The 23,049-nt window shown below is 40.7% G+C and overlaps 1 protein-coding gene across 1 annotated transcript in view; it reads right to left on the bottom strand.

Moving 5' to 3' along the window:
• The window catches only part of ULK4 (unc-51 like kinase 4), a 953,247-nt gene that overhangs the window by 605,817 nt on the left and 324,381 nt on the right, over nucleotides 1–23,049 (bottom strand). Inside the window, exons 23-24 of the mRNA XM_063452087.1 lie at nucleotides 9,310–9,431; nucleotides 2,912–2,968 (exon numbers count right to left, since the gene is read on the bottom strand). Coding sequence (XP_063308157.1) covers nucleotides 2,912–2,968; nucleotides 9,310–9,431 — 179 coding nt within the window. The remainder of the gene's footprint in view (nucleotides 1–2,911; nucleotides 2,969–9,309; nucleotides 9,432–23,049) is intronic.

Here is a 23,049-nt window from a genome sequence, read left to right as displayed (position 1 = left end):
TGTGAAAAATCTTTTACTCATCTACAAAAGCGAATGAAAAAAACTGCTAAATAGATTCAAAATGTTGTCCTGAGTTCAAAAATACCCAGTGTTTACATGCTTTTTGCTTTTTTTTTGCATGTTATAGGGCTATAAGTACAAGTAGGATATTGCGGTTTCAAAACATACATTTTTAAAATGTATCAATAGTGACATTGTAACACTGTTATCTGTCATAAATTGCTAAATAACACCCCACATGTACATATTTTTTTAAAAGTAGACAACCCAGGGTATTCAATATGGGGTATGTCCAGACTTTTTTAGTAGCCACTTAGTCGCAAACACTGGCCAAAGTTAGCGTTCATATTTGTTTGTGTGTGAAAAAAGTAAAAAACTAAATTGAACGCTAATTTTGGCCAGTGTTTGTGACTAAGTGGTTACTAAAAACGGCTGGACTTACCCCATTTGCAATACCTTGGGTTGTCTTCTTTTGCAAATGGTATGCCATCATGGGGGTAATTCTCATTCCTGGGCTACCATATGCTCTCAAAGGCAACCTAACCAACCTGGCCATTTTCAATGTAAAAATATTTGACCTATATATTTGACCCTGTAACTTTCAAAAACGCTATAAAACCTGTACATGGGGGGTCCTGTTCTACTCAGGAGACTTTGCTGAACACAAATATTAGTGTTTCAAAACTGGAAAATGTATCACAACAATTATATCATCAGTAAAAGTGCTGTTTGTGTGTGAAAAATGCAAAAAAAGTCACTTTCACTGACAATATCATCGCTGTGATATGTTTTACTGTTTTGAATCACTAATATTTGTGTTCAGCGAAGTCTCCCGAGTAAAACAGTACCCCCCATGTACATGTTTTAGGGTGTCGTAGAACGTTACAGGGTAAAATACAGTGATAGCAAATTAAATTCTCTGGTCTTTCGGCCTGGGTTGGCAGGCAGGTCCCTTAAATTGCAATCAATAAAATAACTTAATTATGTCAAAATATTACCTAAATACGCACGTAGAATTTAAATATATATGCATATTTATATATTTGAAGTCTACGTGTATATTTATATAATTATTTATGTAATTTTGTATATCGACATATGAATAGTTCGCATTCTTTTTATTTATTTAAATATACATAGATATATATACAATTTCATTCTAAGTGTATTTTGATATAAATATATATATATTAATATCAAAATACAGTTAGAATAAAATTTCGTATAGATATATAATTTTTTTTCAATTTTTTATTATTATTTTTAATTTTTTTAATTTAATTTAAATTATTTATTATTCGTATTTTATAATAATATATATATACAATATATATAGTTATTATATATATATACGTGTGCAAATTAATTATAAGTGTATTTTTATATTAATATATGTACATATTAATATAAAAATACACTTAGCATGACATTATATATATGATATATAGACATATATTATATAGGTATAATATATGTCTATATATCATATATATACACATATATAATAATATATATTTTTTTTATTAACTATAACTTTAATTTTTTTTATGATTTTACAGCAGCAGGGAGACTGCCTGTCAGCACAGACAGTCCCCCTGCAGGCAGAGTCTAGGACACCTATTGTGACCATGTGGTCGCCCTGTTGGGCGATCACATGGCCCCAGGGGTCCTAAACCGCCATGGGGAGACTGTCTGGGCTGCAGGCAGTCTCCCCACACCGGGAGCACCGCCGATCGCCGCCGGGGGAACGACGGCGATCGGGTAAGTACATTTTAAATTTAGGACGGTTCAGGACCGTCGTCGGTCGGCAACGCAAAAATGCCGATGACGGTCCTGAACCGTCCTGCGTCCTCAAGGGGTTAAAGGAACACTATAGTCACCTAAATTACTTTAGCTAAATAAAGCAGTTTTAGTGTATAGATCATTCCCCTGCAATTTCACTGCTCAATTCACTGTCATTTAGGAGTTAAATCACTTTGTTTCTGTTTATGCAGCCCTAGCCACACCTCCCCTGGCTATGATTGACAGAGCCTGCATGAAAAAAAAAAAAAAACTGGTTTCACTTTCAAACAGATGTAATTTACCTTAAATAATTGTATCTCAATCTCTAAATTAAACTTTAATCACATACAGGAGGGTCTAGCAAACTATTAACATAGCAGGGGATAAGAAAATCTTAATTAAACAGAACTTGCAATAAAGACAGCCTAAATAGGGCTCTCTTTACAGGAAGTGTTTAGGGAAGGCTGTGCAAGTCACATGCAGGGAGGTGTGACTAGGGTTCATAAACAAAGGGATTTAACTCCTAAATGGCAGAGGATTGAGCAGTGAGGCTGCAGGGGCATGTTCTATACACCAAAACTGCTTCATTAAGCTAAAGTTGTTTAGGTGACTATAGTGTCCCTTTAAGTAGCCAAGCCCCTAAAACATGCAAAAATGCAGATACGGACGTTGTGTGATGTGATTTACGTCATCACGTCTATGCACATGAGTCTAGTCAGAGAAGGGGGTGGAGTCACAGCAGCTGGCATTTGGGACATTGGAGAAGCAAGTTGAGTCATGAGGGAGTCCATAACATATCTGCAGATCTCCCCCAGGTTGTGCCCGAGGGACCAGAATACAAGGTACCCTGACATGGATTAATTTTTGCAAAAACATAATATTTAGATATATAATTTTTAATATATGGATTTACAGCTTCTTGATCCAATGAGAGATCTGGCTGCCTCCCTATGCTCAAGAAGCATTTTTGTTCCTAATTTGTTACGAGATTGGAAAGCAGTTGGATCAACAGCAAAATAAATGTGAGAAAGGCTGAACTGAAGTCTTTGTCTCAGCCTATATAACTATGTAAACAAAGTGAAAACATTTCTATACAACACAATACTTTAACGAGCAATTATTCACTTACTAACAAAGTTCCATAGTTGTATAAAAACTCCTCAGTCACGACTTGTGATCGGAATACCTTATGAAAAGATAAATAAAATATATATTTAGTTTTAAAGACACAAAATGGATTAAATCAGCATATCTGTTTTGTACTGCAATGTCACATTCTGAATGGGAACCACGTGGTATACACTTTGGCATCAAGGTGTGAAGGACTATAAGCAATAAGAGGCAGAACTTGGTTGCTCAAGGCAGCACATTGGCTAATGTCAGCAGGTCTACCCTAAAATGCAAAAGCCCTCTAACGCTTGGTGAGCTGATATTAGCTTATCAGACCGTTTCTCCATTCAGCAATTTTTGCAAGTTTTATTTCTTACTAAGTGTAGTGAAGGACATCAGGACTGACATTAAAAAGTCCTGACACTCAGACTCTGATTCTAATTTAATGCTAATTCGTATTTCTGCATATTATTAATTTACAGTATATGCCCAAGAAACATGTCAATGTTGCTATCTCTGATCACTGTGATTTCAATGAATGCTACAGGCTGGCGACTATCCACATGTTTGGTTTAATTATTAATAGACTAGTAAATCACTAAACCAATTCAGCTAGCCCAGGAACTCCAATTAAAGGTACATTAGCATATCCAATAACATTTTATGGGACACCTGAGTGAAACTGCTACACATGATAAAAGAAATAAGAACTCTGCTTCTATTTCCTTGTCGCATAGCCTGATGTTTTTAACATGTTTATGTGAAACCACTGAATAGGCTCTCTCATATGAGGAAGTTTGTCAGAAGCAGGTCATTAAGTCACTTAGATGTTCATTTAAAAGCCCTGCTTTTATCACATCCCTTAAATAAAAGTGTGTCTATTAGAAAAATGGAATGTTGGGAGCCAAGCAAAAAGGGTCTTCCATTTGGTTGCAGTACTACACTTACTATAAGTCTCCTACAGCCAGCAGCCCACAAAAGTTGAAAGCCCAAGAATTGATGTCAATAATTTATTCATTCTGCTTTTGGCTAATTTGCAAATGACTACGGATTCTCCCAAAGTTAGATGGTTAATCCGGACAAAGACCCAGTGCATAAATGGGTTTTAGCTATACCTCATTGGCCCAAAGAGACTAAAACTATTTTCCTGATCAATCATGGCAGCATTTACTCATGCATTAGCTCCTCCCCTCACAGAAGAAAGGAAAGGAAATAGAACTTTGAAACTGGTATAAACAGACAGTGTTGTTTCCAGTCCTTCACAGCAGTTTGGAAGGAGTCTGCTTATGCAGGTCTAGATTTTTATTTTATGCTCACCAGACAATATTTTTGTAGCCCTGCCAGGGTTCAGCCTCTGAGCCCTGAAGACCTAGCAATGCACTGTTGTAAAAGTGGCTAGCATGGGTACCCCTTTTAGTGACCGGGGGTCGGACCCAACCTCTCACTCAGGGGATGAAAATGGTCCACTGCATGCCAGGGTTCAGCATCTTATCCTTGAAAACTCAGCAACAGCATATCTCTGAGTCGTTAGCCTGGGTAACCCCTCAGGGGATGAATGTGATCTGCTGTCTACATGAAGCCAGCTCAGGGTTCAGCCTCTTCTCCCTGATGATCCAGCAAACTGCACATCTGTAAGAGTTGCCACCCTGGGTACCTCCTTCAGCAACCAGGAGTCTAACCTATCTCTCTCCCTGAGGGGATAACAGCAGTCCACTGCATACATGAGGCCCAGCCAAGTCTAAGCCTTTATCCCTGAAGACCCAGTAATCAGCACTCCCATAAGCTGACTACCTGGGTATGCCTCTTCTATGTATTCCACATTGTCTGGGGATTGATTTAGACCTTCTCCCACTGGTGATGATGAACAGCATATAGGGGACAGATGAAAGCCTATAGTTTAAACAGTTAAGGCTGTCAGTTGTTCATTTTGCCACTGAAACACAGGCATGCAGCTGTTCAGGTAAGTGCATTAGTAATTTAGATTAAAACTAGTATAGGCACCTGGGTCTCTGTTCTTTCAGTCCCTTCCAGCTGCTTACATTAGGCTTCCCTCTAACAAATAGGTCACATTTAGGATGTTTGTGTGGTGAGCATTTAGGTAAGTTTATACATGCTTGGTGCAAAAGAGTGCTGATAATGCAAGGAGGCATTGTGTAAAAGAGTGCTAATAATGGATATCCTGGCTGTATAAAGTCTGCTGTAATTCCGCAGTTCTGAAGACAGAGAAATATCCAAGGTAAGAGAACACTTTCCTGGATGACTGATTAAAGTACACAGATGTATATGACAGGTTTTAAAAGCTAACTCTAAGTCCACACAGACACTTGTTTCTATCAAGGCATGTGGCATTGATTGCTGTTATCTGTGCATTATAGTAAATAAGCTTTCTTTTTTTTTAGAGAGTGGCAGAAAATATACCACATGCATATGAGACCACTGGGCCTCAGTATCTGTACATGAACTGGTTTGTGGTATATATCCACTATATGCTCTATGTATGAATTGGTCTGAGGACTCTGTCTCAGTGTGTCCAGTATATGCTCTATGTATGGGTTACTATGAGGACACAGCCAAAGTATAACTAGCAACTATATGCTCTATGTATGGGTTACTATGAGGACACGGCCTCAGTATATGTATGCGCTATATGCTCTATGTATGGGTTACTATGAGGACACAGCCAAAGTATATGTATCCACTATATTGTCTATGTATGAGTTGGTCTCAAGACTCAGCCTCAGTGTGTGTTCTCTATATGCTCTATCTATGCGTTGCTGTGAAAACACAGCCTCAGTATATGCCCTCTATACGTAGGTTGGTGTGAAGACATTGCTTCAGCTTGTGTTCCTCCTGAAACTAACAAGTTTCTATCGGATGCCTCTGATGAAATTCTACGTTTATCCGCCCGAATTATGGGTTTGTCGTCAGTAGCCAGAAGAGCACTATGGCTAAGAACATGGATACCTGATTCAGCCTCTAAGGCAGCCTTGTGTGAACTACCTTTTGAGAGGAACAAGCTTTTTGGTACACCTTTGGAAGACATTATTAGACAAATGTCTGAAACATGATATCAGTTCAAGGGTCAATGTTCCTTTCGTTACCAAGGACGTTTTCGTAGATTTCAGAAACAAGGAGAAAACAGCAGTCAATGGTCTAGACAGGATCTCAACAGACAAGATAAAGAGAGAAAATGTTTACGCCAAGAGAGTTGGAGGACGCCTTCGGTTCTTCGCTCACGAATGGGAAAAGATTACATCAAACAGTTGGATTCTAAAATCTAGTTCAGAAGGTTACAAAATCAGGTTTTCTGCAATACCACAACCATCTGTCCTGCTGTCAAGTTATCCGTCAATACAAAAATCGGAAGCATTCCTGGCAGAATCTCTTATGCTTTTACGCAAAGATGTCAGAGAAGATAACCAAACAATGGGAATTTAAGGGAGTTTACTCTCACCTGTTCTTGGTGCAAAAACCAGATGGATCCTTCCGACCTATCCTAGACCTCAAAAAGGTCAACACTTGTATCCCGTATCAAAAGTTGTGTATGGAGAATATTCTGTCTGTCACACACATCCTTCAAAAGGTAGAATTCATGGCAAAGTTAGACCTAAAAGATGCCTACCTCCATGTACCGGTATGAGAGTCCTCCAGGAAGTTCCTCAGATTTGCAGTATTATCGGGAAGGCGAATAATTCTCCACTTTCAGTGCAAAGCGCTAACCTTTGGCCTGTCATCGGCTTCTCGTATATTTACGAAAATCCTGGCTCCCATAGCAGCAGCTTTGCGTCTGAGAGGTATCACTATAGTTCCTGGACGATTGGTTCCTGAAAGCCCAATCAGAAACGCTACTAAGACCACACCTTGACATTGCAATGAAAATTTTGAAAGAACATGGTTGGCTCCTAAACCTCAAAAAGTCCAAGTTGATTCCTTCATTAAGTCTGGAATTCCTGGGACTTCGGGTGGAATAAAAGTCCCTGTATCTTTTCCTTCCAAGGTCGAAACAAAGAAGGATTTACAAAGCCGTGTCAAGTCTGCAGAAAAACTCAAGCTCCATCAGGGAAGCAATGCATGTACAGGGACTCCTCTCTTCTGCAATCCCAGCAGTGGCTTGGGCAAAGGCGGAATTAAGACCATTATAATTGGACATTCTTTCTCAATGGCCAAGACGGCAGGAGGATCTATCCTCTGTCTTTCACCTATCCAAAGCGGTAAAAAAACAACTGAATTGGTGGAGAGACAACATTTCAAAAGGCCTCTCTTGCGCACAAAAACATTGGATTATAATAACCACAGATGCTTCCCAATCAGGTTGGGGCGCCCATCTAGGTTCTCAGTTCTGTCAAGGTATTTGGAACAGGGAAGAGGCAACCGCTAACTCAAACTTCAGAGAGTTAAAAGCAGTATGGAAAGCACTAAAGTCGTTCAGTCCAGTTATCGCCAATCGGGCTGTAAGAATCCAGTCGAACAACGCCACTGCAGTGGCTTATGTAAATCACCAAGGAGGCACAAGGGTGAAAGCTCTACTTATGCTCTACTTATGCATACATAAGCTCTACTTATGCAGTCTTGGTCCCAATCAAGACTGATCGCGATCTCAGCTCTAGAAAGCTCTACTTATGCAGTCTTGGTCCCAATCAAGACTGATCGCGATCTCAGCTACTCATATCAGAGGGTCTCTGAACATAATCGCAGACGACCTCAGCAGACGTCATTGGTCTCAGGCAGACTGGTCCATATCAAACCAAATTTTCTTGGAATTGGTTACCTGCTTCAGCCTTCCGGATATCGACCTTTTTGCCACGAGAATAAACAGAAAAGTTTAAACTTTTGCTTCTCTCCAAGCACAAGATTGCCCAGACATCTTAGACGGCCTATCGATCACTTGGAACTACAACTTGGGTCATGTTTTCCCTCCAATAGCTCTTATTCCGAGAATTGTTCAGAAGATAAGATGGGAGAAAAGCAAGGATTCTAGCCATCCTGCCCTTCTGGCCGAACAGTAGATGGTTTTCAGAAGTGGAAAATGTGACGATCTCACGTTGGTCTCTCCCAATCTCTACCAACATAATAAATCATGTGACTCTTCCCATAGAAACCCTGGAAATGTTCCACCTGACGGCATGGCTGCTGCAAGGTTGATCCTCCAAGAACAGGGATTTTCAGACCGCTTGTGTGACGTTCTTCTGTCTTCGGTCTGCTTGTCAACAGCAAGAATTTATTTCAGGTCCTGGTATTCCATTCAGGGTTCGGATCCTGCCAGAGCATCAGTCCCGGATATTCTTTCTTTTTTGCAGGATGGTTTTGTAGCCGGCCTAGGGGTCTCTACGCTCAAGGGACAGATTTCAGCACTGAGTCACTACCTGGTTCGTGACATGAAAATGCGCCTTCTGAAGTGGCCCAGTCAGAGTCCCGACCTCAACTGGATTGAGATGCTGTGGCATGACCTCAAGAAAGCGATTCACACCAGGCATCCCAAGAATATTGCTGAACTGAAACAGTTCTGTAAAGAGGAATGGTCAAGAATTACTCCTGACCGTTGTACACGTCTGATCTGCAACTACAGGAAACGTTTGGTTGAAGTTATTGCTGCCAAAGGAGGTTCAACCAGTTATTAAATCCAAGGGCTCACATACATTTTCCACCTGCGCTGTGAATGTTTACATGGTGTGTTCAATACAAACATGGCAACATTTCATTGTTTGTGTGTTATTAGTTTAAGCAGACTGATTGTCTATTGTTGTGACTTAGATGATGATCAGATCACATTTTATGACCAATTTGTGCAGAAATCCATATCATTCCAAAGGGTTCACATACATTTTCTTGCAACTGTATACATACATGATAAAATGCATGGAAAACTTTTCTTAGGGAGTATGAACAGAAAAAAAGGAGAGGTATTTTTAGAGATTTTTTTTTTCTTTTCTGTCGAATGGGAGTGGTGGACGGAGTTTGTCTATAAATAGTGCTGCCATGGCCATTAAAAAAAATAAAAAAAAATAGTATATTATATAAATAATATATATACACACAACATATTCAAAAGTGTTATTTCCTTACAATTTTATTTTCTTATCTGCAAGATCATTATTTGGTACATTAAATTTAAATTATTTCCTATCTAAACAAAAGTTTTTTGTTTTGTTTTTTCTTTTTATAAACTAATGTGCTATCTATGCCTATGGAAACAACAAATAGATAACTTTACGGGACACCCAATATACTCAGTGTGGTGTTTGTTATTTTTCTTCATATCACTTGGTAGTGAAGGGAATAATATACAGCGCTGTATAGTTTCGGCACAATATTTTCAAAAAGTTTATTTTTTTCTTTTTTTTTTTCTGTTTTTTTCACACAAACCAAAAAGGGCACTGGTTATTCATGGCTACAAATAAGAAGGAAACTGAGCAATACCTGGGAGGTCACAAGATGGAGCACTATTGCCATGTTAGGGAGGCAATGTTTCAACTGCTTAACATGCACAGTAGATGGATGCTTTCTTCCTGACACATTAGATAATGCACTAAGAATATCACCTAGAACGAAATGACAGAGGAAAGTAAGTAAATCTCATTTTGACCTCATAAAATGCATCCGCAATGCAATGAACACAAACATGTTTTTGATTATGAAATTATAAAGTGCATTCAATCATGACGGCAGATAAGAGTCATTTGGCCCATCTAGTCTGCCCAATTCTCAAAATACTCTCAATTAGTCTCATATATCTAGGAAAGCCTTATGTCTATCCCACACATGCTTAAACTCCCTCACTGTGTTAACCTCTGCCACTTTAACCAGAAGGCCATGCATTGACTACTCTCTCAGTAAAACAATACTTCCCGATATTCATTTTAAACCTTTGCCCCTCTAATTTAAGACTATGTACTCTTGTTGTGGTAGTTTTCCTTTTAAATATAGTCTCCACCTTCACGGTGTTGATTCTCTTCATGTATTTCAATATTTTCTATCATATCCCCCCGTCTTGTCTTTCCTCCAAGCTATATATGTTAACATCCCTTAACCTTTCCTGGTAAGTTTTATCCTGCAATTTATGAACCAGTTTAGTAGCCCTTCTCTGAACTCTCTCCAAAGTATTAACATCCTTCTGGAGATATGGTCTCCAAGTGACATAAAATACATACTAACAGACTAAAACATTAAAAAGGCATTAAATTGAGACATCATCTAATGTTTCACATCATACATGCATCTGATCATCACATAATAATGTCATTCTCATTATACATCAGGCATTGCATCTCATTATGGTCTCAAAGTGATTCTCATTATTAAAACATGCTTTCATAAAGTGCAGAGCATGATGACATCATAAAGTCTATAACAATATTATTATTATCATTATGACAGTATAAAAAACTTGATTAAGACTGATATCATATTACTAATCATCAGGGCTGCCATCAGGGGGTGACAACCATGACAACCCAGGCCCCACATTCCCTCTCTGCACATATATATAGCGATGATCGCTATATATCTGTACATCTGTGGGCCCCCGGCTCCCTGTACTTGCAGAGGGGGCCCTGCAGACTGCATCTGTATGTTACAGCTCTTTGTTAGTGCTTTGTCAGGGGCCCCAACATTTCTGATGGCAGCCCTGCTAATCATACAATGACTTAAAGGGACACTGTTGGTACCCAGACCACTTCAGCTCATTCAAGTGGTTTGGGTGAACTGTCCCTGTCAGTTTAACCCTGCAGTTGTAATTTTACCACATGACAGGAGGCTTCATATTTGCATATCTCTCTTTGCTGAAAACGTCCAGAAGCACAGAACATAAACAATCAATCAGAAAAAAGCAGGATGTAACAAAAAAGGCCCTGTAAGACCACGCCCTTCCTCTTTCTTTGCTGCTCCAGCCATAGCACAGGTCAGAGTATTTTGTCCTCCAGATATTTTGTACTGTATTTGTGTATTGATTGAGTTTTCTTATGTCTTTTATTTAATACCTACTAATACTCCTGCCCCCACTACAGTCAGACTTTATTTTATCACCTTTCTGGCAGCTTTCACTTTTCCCTGTACCTGAAGCCTACTCTCCTCCTTCTTTCCCTGGAGCCATGGTCTGTCCTGCCTCACTAGCCCCTCGCACGTCGCGGCAGGCGAGTGCCGCAATCGTGCTTCTATTTGACTTTATATTTCCTTTGGGGCTATCGGTGGGGAGGTGTAGGGGTGGTGACTTTCTAAACACTTCCTGTAAAGAGTCATCTAGTGTTTAAACCTTGCAAATCCTGTTTAATTTAGAATGTATTATCTCCTGCTCTGTTATTAGCTTGTTAGAACCAGCAGGAGCCCCATTTATGTAATTAAAGTTTAATTTACAGAGCAGGAGATAAAAACTTTCACAGTAAGTTACATCTCATTGAAAATGAAATGTTTTGCTTTCATGCAGGCTGTGTCAGTCACAGCCAGGGGAGGTATGGTTTGGGCTGCATAAACAGAAACAAAAGTGGTTTAACTCCTAAATGGTAGAGAACTGACCAGTAAGACTTCAATGGCATGATCTATACACCAAAACAACTTCATTATGCTAAAATTGTTTTGGTGACCATAGTGACCCTTCAAAGATTTTTTACAGTTTGTTAAAATTGGCAAAAGGTGAAAAAGCATAGATTCTGCAAATAGTGCAATATTGGAATCTATAATCTCATGTATGTTTCATGTGTAGCCAGAAAGTATCTATGAGTGAACAACTCCACCACATGTGCAGTGCTGTTCTGATTCCTCACCCAGGGTGGCAACATATCTTTAACACTAATGGATGTAGGATCTGAGTGCAACAAAGTCCTGAGAACATTGGGGAAGATCTACTACCGTGTTTCCCCGAAAATAAGACCTACCCCGAAAATAAGCCTTAGCCGAATTTTCGGGGTGGGCTGCAATATAAGCCCTACCCCGAAAATAAGACCTAGGCATTTTACCTTTGCGGCCCGGCGGGACTTCCTTCTTCTATGAGGAGGAGGGGGAGGAGCATTGCGGGCCGCGGCATCGCGCAGCGTGATGATGACGTGCGCAGCGCCGTCAGTCTGCCTTCACGGATCTTCAGCGGAAGGATCCATTCCGGGCGGTGAGGCACCCAGTGGTCGGACTCTTTGAACTGTGAGTAGATACCGGTATTTTATGTCTGGGACTTAATTAATTAAAGGGGGGGTGAATTAATTAAAGGGGGGGTGAATTAATTAAAGGGGTGGTGGATTAATTAAAGGGGTGGTGGATTAATTAAAGGGGGGTGGATTAATTAGAGGGGGTGTGGATTAATTAGAGGGGGGTGTGGATTAATTAGAGGGGGGTGTGGATTAATTAAAGGGGGTGGATTTATTAAAGAGGGGGGGTGGATTAATTAAAGGGGGGTGAATTAATTAAAGGGAGGGTGGATTCATTAAAGGGGTGGTGGAATAATTAAAGGGGTGGTGGAATAATTAAAGGGGTGGTGGATTAATTAAAGGGGTGGTGGATTAATTAGAGGGGGTGGATTAATTAGAGGGAGGGTGAATGAATTAAAGGGGGGTGGATTAATTAAAGGGGTGGTGGATTAATTAAAGGGGTGGTGGATTAATTGGAGGGGGGTGTGGATTAATTAAACGGGGTGGATTAATTAGAGCGGGTGGATTTATTAAAGGGGGGGTGGATTAATTAAAGGGGTGGTGGATTAATTAGAGGGGGGTGGATTTATTAAAGGGGGTGGATTAATTAGAGGGGGTGAATTAATTAAAGGGGGGGTTCAATGTACATACCGGTACCGTAAAAGCCCTAGTGTGTTTTGTGTGACTAAAATTAATATAAGACCCGGTCTTATTTTCGGAGAAACACGGTAGTCAGTCATGTGAATCATTATAAAAGGGCTTGTGGGGGTAAATTACCGTATATACTCGAGTATAAGCCGAGTTTTTCAGCACATTTTTTGTGCTGAAAAACCCCAACTCGGCTTATACTCGAGTCAATTGTCTGTATTATGGCAATTTGCATTGCCATAATACAGACTGGGGCTGTGGGGGCTGCAGAGAGATGTTACTTACCTTTCCTGCAGCTCCTGTCAGCTCTCTCCTCCTCCGCCGGTCCGTTCAGCTCTTCTGTCAGCTCACAGTGTAAATCTCGCGAGAGCCGCGGCTCTCGCGAGATTTACACTGTGAGCTTACCGAGGTGCTGAACGGACCGGCGGAGAAGGAGAGAGCTGACAGGAGCTGCAGGAAAGGTAAGTAACATCTCTCTGCAGCCCCCACAGCCCCCTCCTACACAGTGCCCATCCACTGGACCACCAGGGAAGGAGAGCCCCCCTCCCTGGCCAGCTAGCAAGCAGGGAGGGGGGACGAAAAAATTTATATATAGCAATAATAATAAAAAAAATACAAATAATAAAATAAAAATAATAATTAAATAAAAAATTATAATAAAATAAAAAAAAATTATAATAAAAAATGTAATGAAACAAAAAAATATTAAAATAATAATTAAAAAATAAAAATGCCCACCCCCCACCAAGGCTCTGCATCACACTCTGCATTACACACACACACATACACACACTGCACTCATACACACACACACACTGCACTCATACACACACACTGCATTCATACACACGCACACTGCACTCATACACACGCACACTCCACTCATACACACACACACACTGCACTCATACACACAGCATTCTCATACACACACACTGCATTCATACACACACACTGCATTCATACACACACACTGCATTCATGCACACACACTGCACTCATACACACACACACACTGCACTCATACACACACACACACTGCACTCATACACACACACTGCCTTCATACACACACACTGCACTCATACACACACACTGCACTCATACACACACACTGCACTCATACACACACACTGCACTCATACACACACACTGCACTCATACACACACACTGCACTCATACACACAGCATTCTCATACACACAGCATTCATACACACACACAGCATTCATACACACACACACACACTGCACTCATACACACACACTGCACTCATACACACTGCATTCATACACACACACTGCATTCATGCACACACACTGCACTCATACACACACACACACACTGCACTCATACACACACACACACTGCACTCATACACACACACTGCATTCATACACACACACTGCATCCATACACACACACTGCACTCATACACACACTGCACTCATACACACAGCATTCTCATACACACACTGCACTCATACACACAGCATTCATACACACACACAGCATTCATACACACACACTGCACTCATACACACCATTCTCATAGACACACACTGCACTCATACACACAGCATTCTCATACACACACACTGCATTCATATACACACACTGCATTCATATACACACTGCATTCTCATACACACACACTGCATTCTCATACACACTCACTGCATTCTCATACACACACTGCATTCATTATATACACACACTGTAAATAAATATTCAATTAATATAATTTTTTTTTTTTTTTTTGTCAATCTCTTTTTTATTGAGGCATAAAATTAGATAGGGTACAGAATAGAAAAGGGGAGATGATAAAGTGTTGTACAATACGGGTATAATACAGTGCGATTTACATCATCCCTGGTTAACACATAACCTCATTTTATATTATGGTTTGTATAATCACGAAAATAACAGGCTGTTAAACATTGTTTTTAGATCATAACATGCTAGCGTAAATAGGCATACTAAAAATGAAACGTGAGTATGATTCAACATGCTATTCCAGCCACAGGCTAAGCTAAGACATGCTGTGTTGTTAGTGCTAAGACAAGCTTATGGTTTTTTACTAGCTATTGTTAGGTAGTTTTACATGCTTATATTATCTGAGTGGGAGTAGGGGAGGCAGTCCACATGAGTGGGTAACAGTAAGCAAGCACTTTATATTAGGCTACACGCTGGCTATATAAGTGAACCATATTTGTAAAACAGTGCGCTGGTCAGTATATATATGAATATGACACATTATAAAGGAGCTGCTCAGAGCCATGTTAGGAGTGCGTTTTAGGCAACTAGATCACCGGGGTCTGCGTGAGAGAGTCTCAGTGCGAGTGTGTAGGGCTTGTGTACCCTTTCCCCGACCTGCATGCGTCCCGCAGTGGGGGATCTGGTGCCTTGTTGGTGTGGTCAGTTCAGCCTATACCCCGCTTGTGCAGGAGTGTTGTAGTTGGAAGATGTGTTTGGTTCTGAGCCGCTTTCGTCGCCAGTGTGTGAGGCAGGTCAGTTACTTGAGGATGAGTTCTCGGAGGTGCTGTGGTCCAATGTCCTGTTGGTCCGACTGAGTCTGCTGTGCTGCGGGTTGGAGTGACGGCTGTGGACCGCAGACTGCTGGTTACTAGGTTACCTCACCCAATTCCCGTTCTGGCAGTTCTGTGTGCAGGATTGTGTGAGCGTGGGTCGCACCGGTTCCCTCTGGGTAGGCTCGCTGGTAACGGCTGTAGGTTGGTCAGCGGGGAGTGGGGATGGTAGGTGCAGGAGGCTTCTCCTGTCGTCCGGGCATGTCGTGGGGTTGGCACCCTGTCACCACAGACACGGTTGCCTCTCGGGGCCGGGTCTTTCCCATGGTGGGCGCTTTGGAGGGTCCTGGTGGTCGTCCGCCGCCTGCGGCGGGTGACTCTCCGGCGGTGTGGTCGGTGTGCGGGAGGGAGTCTCCCGACGTTCCCCTGCCCGGTCGGGTGAACCGCTCGTCGGTGCGTGGCGGTTGTTCCCGGGGTCTGCCCTCTCTGCATAGTTTGGGGCTGTCTCACCTCTGCCAAGTGTTGAGAGGCTTGGTATGCTTTCCGCTCCTCCAATTTCTGCCAGGGCCCACGGAGCAGTGTATCTGGCCGCTCTTGTAGGGGCTGAGTGGAGGTTTTTTTCGTGGTTGGGCCTGACGCCGCCATTTTAGGTGAGGTACTCGTTCTTGGGGATGTTTGCAGTGTTGCTCGGGGTGCTTGCAGTCGTTTGTTTAGGTTGTGCCAGAAGCGTGTAAAGGCGGCTTCTATACGCCGCTCAACATCGCTGTGGATCTCCGTTTCAGGGTCGCAGCTCGGCTTGCTCGTCGCCGCCATTTTGGGTGCGCCATGCGCTCTGCTGCCCGAGTGCTGCGGTGATTCAAGCTGTAGATTCCGCCTGTGACAGCTCCTCCCGTCGTTTAGAGCGGACCGAGATGACCCCCATCGGTCCAGAGGGGGGGGGGTAGGAGGTGGTAACCCCGAGGAAGCACCGTCCAGGTCAGTCAGCGCGGGTAGCGGCCGTCTCCCCGCTGCTCGATCTCCGGCAGGCCTCAGGGTATTTCGTCGGGTCCCCAGAGGGTTACAGGCTTGGGTTTGGTGTCGGGAGATTCCCCCGGGTGTCCCCGACATGATAGCTGCCAGTTAGTGCGCGTTTGTGCCGTTTTTTAGGGGAATTCACCCCAGAAAGTGTGGATTAGAGCGGGAGCTGAGGTTCAGCACATCCACTCAGTCCGGCTGCTAGGCTCCGCCCCCCTAATATAATTTTTTAAGGATCTAATTTTATTTAGAAATTTACCAGCAGCTGCTGCATTTCCCACCCTAGTCTTATACTCGAGTCAATAAGTTTTCCCAGTTTTTTGGGGTAAAATTAGGGGCCTCGGCTTATATTCGGGTCGGCTTATACTCGAGTATATACGGTATACAGAGATGAGTAGTAATTGTGATATTCTGACAACATAGAATAAGGAAGGGAAGTGCATTTCTCCGGGTCTGATTTAATATTGTGAATATGGCAGAATTACAAGCTAAAAGTATACAAACCGTATTTGAGTGTCTATAAAAATTTAAATAAAATAAAAAATATGAGAATTCAGGGAAAATAAAAGTGAATCTATTTGTGACATCATAAATATGTTTTTTTTCTCATCATGGCATAAGAAAACGCATTGTACAGTGCTTTAAATTGTATCATAGCGTTTTGATGTTGACATAATAAAGTGACCCTCCGATTATATCATCATAAAATGATTTTGATCATGACATCATACTGTGCACCTTATAAGGAAACAAAAATAAGTTATATTGTGACATTGTAAAGTACATCTGACTGACATAAGAAAGTGCATCTTAATGTGACAACATACATTACTCCTCCATAGATTATATATAAAGTGTACTGAATATTGTAAAAAAATCAGGTAATTTAGATAGAATACATAAACAAAACTGCAGCTGACAAAACTATGAGTTGCATTAATACTGAATAAAGAGAATCTCATTATGACTAAAAAAAAATACTATAATATCATAAAATGCATGTCAAAATGACATCATAAAATGTCTCTCATCTGTGACTTTATTAAATACCCTGAACTATTAAAATGATACAGTGCATTCCATTATATCATAAATAAACTCTTATGACATCATACAATATTTAATATTAAGATGACAAAAATTAAATATTGCATATAAATTAATCTCATGATGATACATTACATCACAGATCAGTTTTTAGCATGACATAAAAATAATACTATATTATGGCACATGGTGTTACAGATTTTAATATCACAGTATGTTGTTTTTGAAAACATGAAGTACATCTAATAACATGATAACGTGCACATCATTATGACATCATAATATGCCTCTAATGATGGCATAAATTGCACCTCATTGCATCATCCTACATGACATCTCATTATGACATTTAAATTATATCTCATTATGATATCATAATTTAAATAAGGCCTGAATCTGATGATTTTCTAGATCTTCATACTCTAAGTTCATAACCTCTGTAGTGCATAGATACCCATTTATTTTTGTCTGCAGCCAATTATTGTGAAAATAACCATCAAAATCCTCCATAAAACATATGCTACCAGGGCCTTTTTTCAGAATAGGTCATATCAAATTGTCTCAAATTTCCTCCACTGCTTAAAAGTATTCCCTTCCACACGTTATCCCAGAGGAACTAAAAAGCTTTAAATGTGCAATATTTATTTCAGTTTACAAGTTTATGGGGCTGTATTTGGTTTACTAGAAGAGAGAAAATAGAGGCATTCACTGGGCTAGCTAGATATCCTTTGCAATGAATCTCCTAAAGGGACACTCCACTGCTGAAATACAATTATATTTTTTAGTTTTAAAGTCACTGTTTAGTAGATATAATTCAATGAAAAAAATGCATGTATTTGATGATGCATTTTTCATTGGTATTATATCTCAAAAGAACTTGAAAAATCTGTAGTTCTCTTGCCTGCAGTCTATGCAAGCCTACCCTTCCCTCCCCAGCAAAGACGTTTGACTGTCCAATCACAGATTTCTGAATGTAGCTCAATGTGCTATTGCCTGCCTCTTGAGTTAAGCTCCACTGAGCTGATTAGGGAATCTAGCTTTGGCAAAGCTGATTTCTGAAAACAACAATTTTGATGATACTAACTAAGCCAGCCTAAATATGGCTTCGGCCAACAAATGTAAAAACTGAATGTTACTGTCTCTGCGTACAATGCCCCCCACTTAGATTAGCATCCTTGTTAAATAAGAAAAAAAAGTTTCAAAATATGTATAACCTTTAGATTGTTTGTTCAAAAAATATGCACACATACTAATCAACACTCAAAGCGACCTAATACCGACATATGCCAAACAGTGGGAGAAGGAGCTGCCAGTAATACTGTCAACATCCCAGTGGGCACACGTATTCACAAGGACCCACACATCGTCTATCTGTACAGCCACACAGGAAGGGAACTACAAAAAACTAACCAGATGGCATTACACGCCACAAAAATTACACAGCACACAGGGGCCGTCGAAGGGACATGGACGTCCCGAGCGCGCATCACGCACATTCAAGGATTGCCGAGAACGACCTGCTTTACTGTCCACACGAACTGAGAGTTGGTGAGGTGATCATCTTGATATCACTACAGGAACCTTTTCATCCCCTTCAACATTATCTACCAGGTTACTACTACAGAATACAGCATCCTCCTACTGTGCATACCAGGAGCAATTTCTACATTGGTGAGATCCACCCAGAGACAGTGAATTATATAGTGCACTATATCTTGGACTGCAATATATCAGGACTATATTATCATTTTTCATTTTTTGTCCTTTTTTTTTTTTTCTTGTTTTTTTCCCCATTTTTCCCTTTTCTGGATTTTTTTTCATTTTTTCTTAATAATTTTTCTGAGATTCTGTGGATCATTACCATTGTATATACATATATTATGAACTTTACCTTATACAAGGGAGGATTCTGTGTATATAGTTGTAAATAGCTCATGTATATAGGATGAAATGTATGTCACCACAATGAAATACTATACATATCTTTATAAGCATATTTAAAAATAATATTAATTATTAAAACGATGAATTAATTGCATGATTATTGAGTGCGGTATTCATAAAGATGTTTGTTTTTGGCTGAGAGAGTTTTTTTGTTTTGTTTTGTTTTTCTCGTGATCCTTCCAAACAACTTGTGGTGATGTAGGTGACGTCCGATTGCTGTTCTTTGTGACCACAAAACGCAGATAACTTCTGCAATTCTCCAGTTGTGATCTTTGGAGATTTATACCCCTGTGAAACAGGAAGGTATCATAGAACAATTTCCTGTTCCTAGTCACTCAGGTGTACTAGAAATGCACTTTATATATAAATATTTTTTTTTCTCAAATGAATTCATAGGGGTGTCAATAATTGTGCCACGTATATTTATCAAATATTGTTTTATGGATAAAACTGTGTTGTATTTGCAATTGTTCGATATCCATGCAAACAGAGTATTTTGTAAACAAAAGATAAAATGTTTAACCCCTTAAGGACGGAGGACGGTTCAGGACCGTCATCGGCATTTTTGCGTTGCCGACCGGTGACGGTCCTGAACCGTCCTAACCGTCCAATGTACTTACCCGATCGCCGTCGTTCCCCCGGCGGCGATCGGCGGTGCTCCCGGTGTGGGGAGACTGCCTGCAGCCCAGACAGTCTCCCCATGGCGGTTTAGGACCCCTGTGGCCATGTGATCGCCCAACAGGGCGACCACATGGTCACAATAGGTGTCCATGTATCTGCCTGCAGGGGGACTGTCTGTGCTGACAGGCAGTCTCCCTGCAACTGTAAAATCATTAAAAAAAATTAAAGTGAAAGTAAATAAAAAAAAATATTATTATATATGTGTATATATATGATATATAGACATATATTATACCTATATAATATATGTCTATATATCATATATATAATGTCATGCTAAGTGTATTTTTATATTAATATGTACATATATTAATATAAAAATACACTTATAGGGGGCGGGGCCTGACAGCCAAGATGGCCGGTCGCACTTAGTGAGAGCTCCAGCACCAGCAGGCACAATTAAGCGTTTTCCGACCAAACTATTACCGACAGCGGCTCACGGTGCCCAGGGTGCGATGCAGGACCGATCGAGAAACAGGAGGATACCTGTCTTGACTCTGTACCTCACAAGAGTGCCTGGGCCGGCCATGCAGCCTAACCTAGAGCGGGGCCTAGCGTCTGGGGGAGGCGGCCGATCCCCCGGCGTGGGACATGCTCATCCACGAGAATTCAGCATAGCCCTGCTACCCCCCCCTATGGACCGGTGGGGGATATCCCGGTCCTCGCTGGGGACGATTACCCCCACAACACAGCCTGCAACACAACAGACTCTCAGTACACCTGGGACTGCCATCAGAGCTGAGTCCAAGCAACCCGTGGAGAGGGCGGAGAAACCAGCCGATGACCACTTTGAACAAGCGGATTACTCAGCAAAGCTAGAAGGGATCTTTGAAGCCTTCTGGCAAAAGCTTGAACGGCGCATACAACAAAATGCTGAGAAGCAACAAGGCAGCTGCTCCCCAAAGCACCCACGAGGAGGTCATAAAATGGCCGCTGCAAACCAGCCCCAGCGCACACAGGACCAACTCTACCGCCCAACCCTGAGCAGCAAACGGCAGCCTCAAGCAACTGCACGGAGCTACAAACCTCCTTCAGGGCAGGGAGCCCGACAGGACCACAATCAGTCACACCGCCCACACACCAGGAGGGGCTCCAAGAAAACGGAGCTGCAGAAGGCACACAGTCCAACCAAGCATGGAGGAGCAGCACAGGGATACTGGGCAGTGATTCCCGCACTAAACGGGACGAGGGGACTTGAGAATCCACAACGGACACTTGGACTGCACAGAGGCTGCCACGCGGAGACACCCCCTGCATGGCCCGCAAGAGGCATCGGCTGAATGGCGCTGAGAGCAACCGCTCGCAATGCGAGCAGAGTCCAGAGGCAATCAGGACAATTTCAACTAAAATACAGAGAGCAACCCCCAGTGAGATATGTACCAATGGTTGATTAATATGTACCCAGAATAGTTATGTGCCAATGATTAATAGGTGCCCATAATTAATATGACCCCATGATTGATATTTGCCAGCAAGTAACATGGTATCCACACATGTTTTAGCACAATCCTATGGCGGTGCGATTCCGCACTCCTCTTAGCATACACAATATCACCATACGTCTCACCGCAATAATGCATAACTTCACCCACGGCAAGCCAGATTATGTAAAACTATCACACTCACACACATCAGCTACACTTGACAAGCATAATGATCCCTCCATGAGACACTCACACAACCCCAATCACTATAAGCCTGCAATATGTAGCCTGAATCGAAAAGTTTAAAAACAACAATTGTGTGCAGTTTTTCCGTGCCAATTTGTACCTCTCGATCGAAAACGTTGGTGTGCTGGTGTGGCACAGCAGACTTGCCATGATACTGTCACCTATTAACATTGCGAGGACAGACCTACCGGCCTGGCAATTAGCATGTCTAAATCTCATGTTAGCTCTGCTTCTCCTCTACTATATGCATAATGGTTGCGAGGCTCCCTAGACTAAACACTCATAGCATAATTACTTTTCTTCACCTCGTAACCAGATACTGCTCTGTTTTAAAACGTGTTGCAATGTTAAGCATCCAGTAACTTTACTCTACTTATTTTATCTCATTCACCTGTTTAATTTACTATACGTTCACTGTACTGTTATCATACTCATTTAAAAATGTATGCATACTCCATCAGCCACAACTGTTATAATAAGTAAATGAATAACAAGCCTGCGAATGCCGTTGTGGCGACACAGGCACTGTTGTACCTACCTGCATACCAAAAATAAAGAATTAAAAAAAAAAAAAAAAAAAAATACACTTATAATTAATTTACACACGTATATATATATAATATATATAATAACTATATATATTGTATATATATATTATAAAATACAAATAATAAATAATTTAAATTAAATTAAAAAAATTAAAAATAATAATAAAAATTAAAAAAATTATATATCTATACGAAATTTTATTCTAACTGTATTTTGATATTAATATATATATATTTATATCAAAATACACTTAGAATGAAATTGTATATATATCTATGTATATATAAATAAATAAAAAGAATGCAAACTATTCATATGTCCATATACAAAATTACATAAATAATTCTATAAATATACACGTAGACTTCAAATATATAAATATGCATATATATTTAAATTCTACGTGCGTATTTATGTAATATTTTTACATAATTAAGTTATTTTATTGATTGCAATTTAAGGGACCTGCCTGCCAACCCAGGCCAAAAGTCCAGAGAATTTAATTTGCTATCACTGTATTTTACCCTGTAACGTTCTACGACACCCTAAAACCTGTACATGGGGGGTACTGTTTTACTCGGGAGACTTCGCTGAACACAAATATTAGTGATTCAAAACAGTAAAACATATCACAGCGATGATATTGTCAGTGAAAGTGACTTTTTTTTGCATTTTTCACACACAAACAGCACTTTTACTGATGATATAATTGTTGTGATACATTTTCCAGTTTTGAAACACTAATATTTGTGTTCAGCAAAGTCTCCTGAGTAGAACAGGACCCCCCATGTACAGGTTTTATAGCGTTTTTGAAAGTTACAGGGTCAAATACATGGGTCAAATATTTTTACATTGAAAATGGCCAGGTTGGTTAGGTTGCCTTTGAGAGCGTATGGTAGCCCAGGAATGAGAATTACCCCCATGATGGCATACCATTTGCAAAAGAAGACAACCCAAGGTATTGCA

The sequence above is a fragment of the Pelobates fuscus genome, chromosome 4, assembly GCF_036172605.1.
Source record: "Pelobates fuscus isolate aPelFus1 chromosome 4, aPelFus1.pri, whole genome shotgun sequence".
Lineage (NCBI taxonomy): Eukaryota > Metazoa > Chordata > Amphibia > Anura > Pelobatidae > Pelobates > Pelobates fuscus.
Note: the sequence above shows the minus strand (reverse complement) of the source record. Positions and strands in the feature narration are given on the sequence as shown.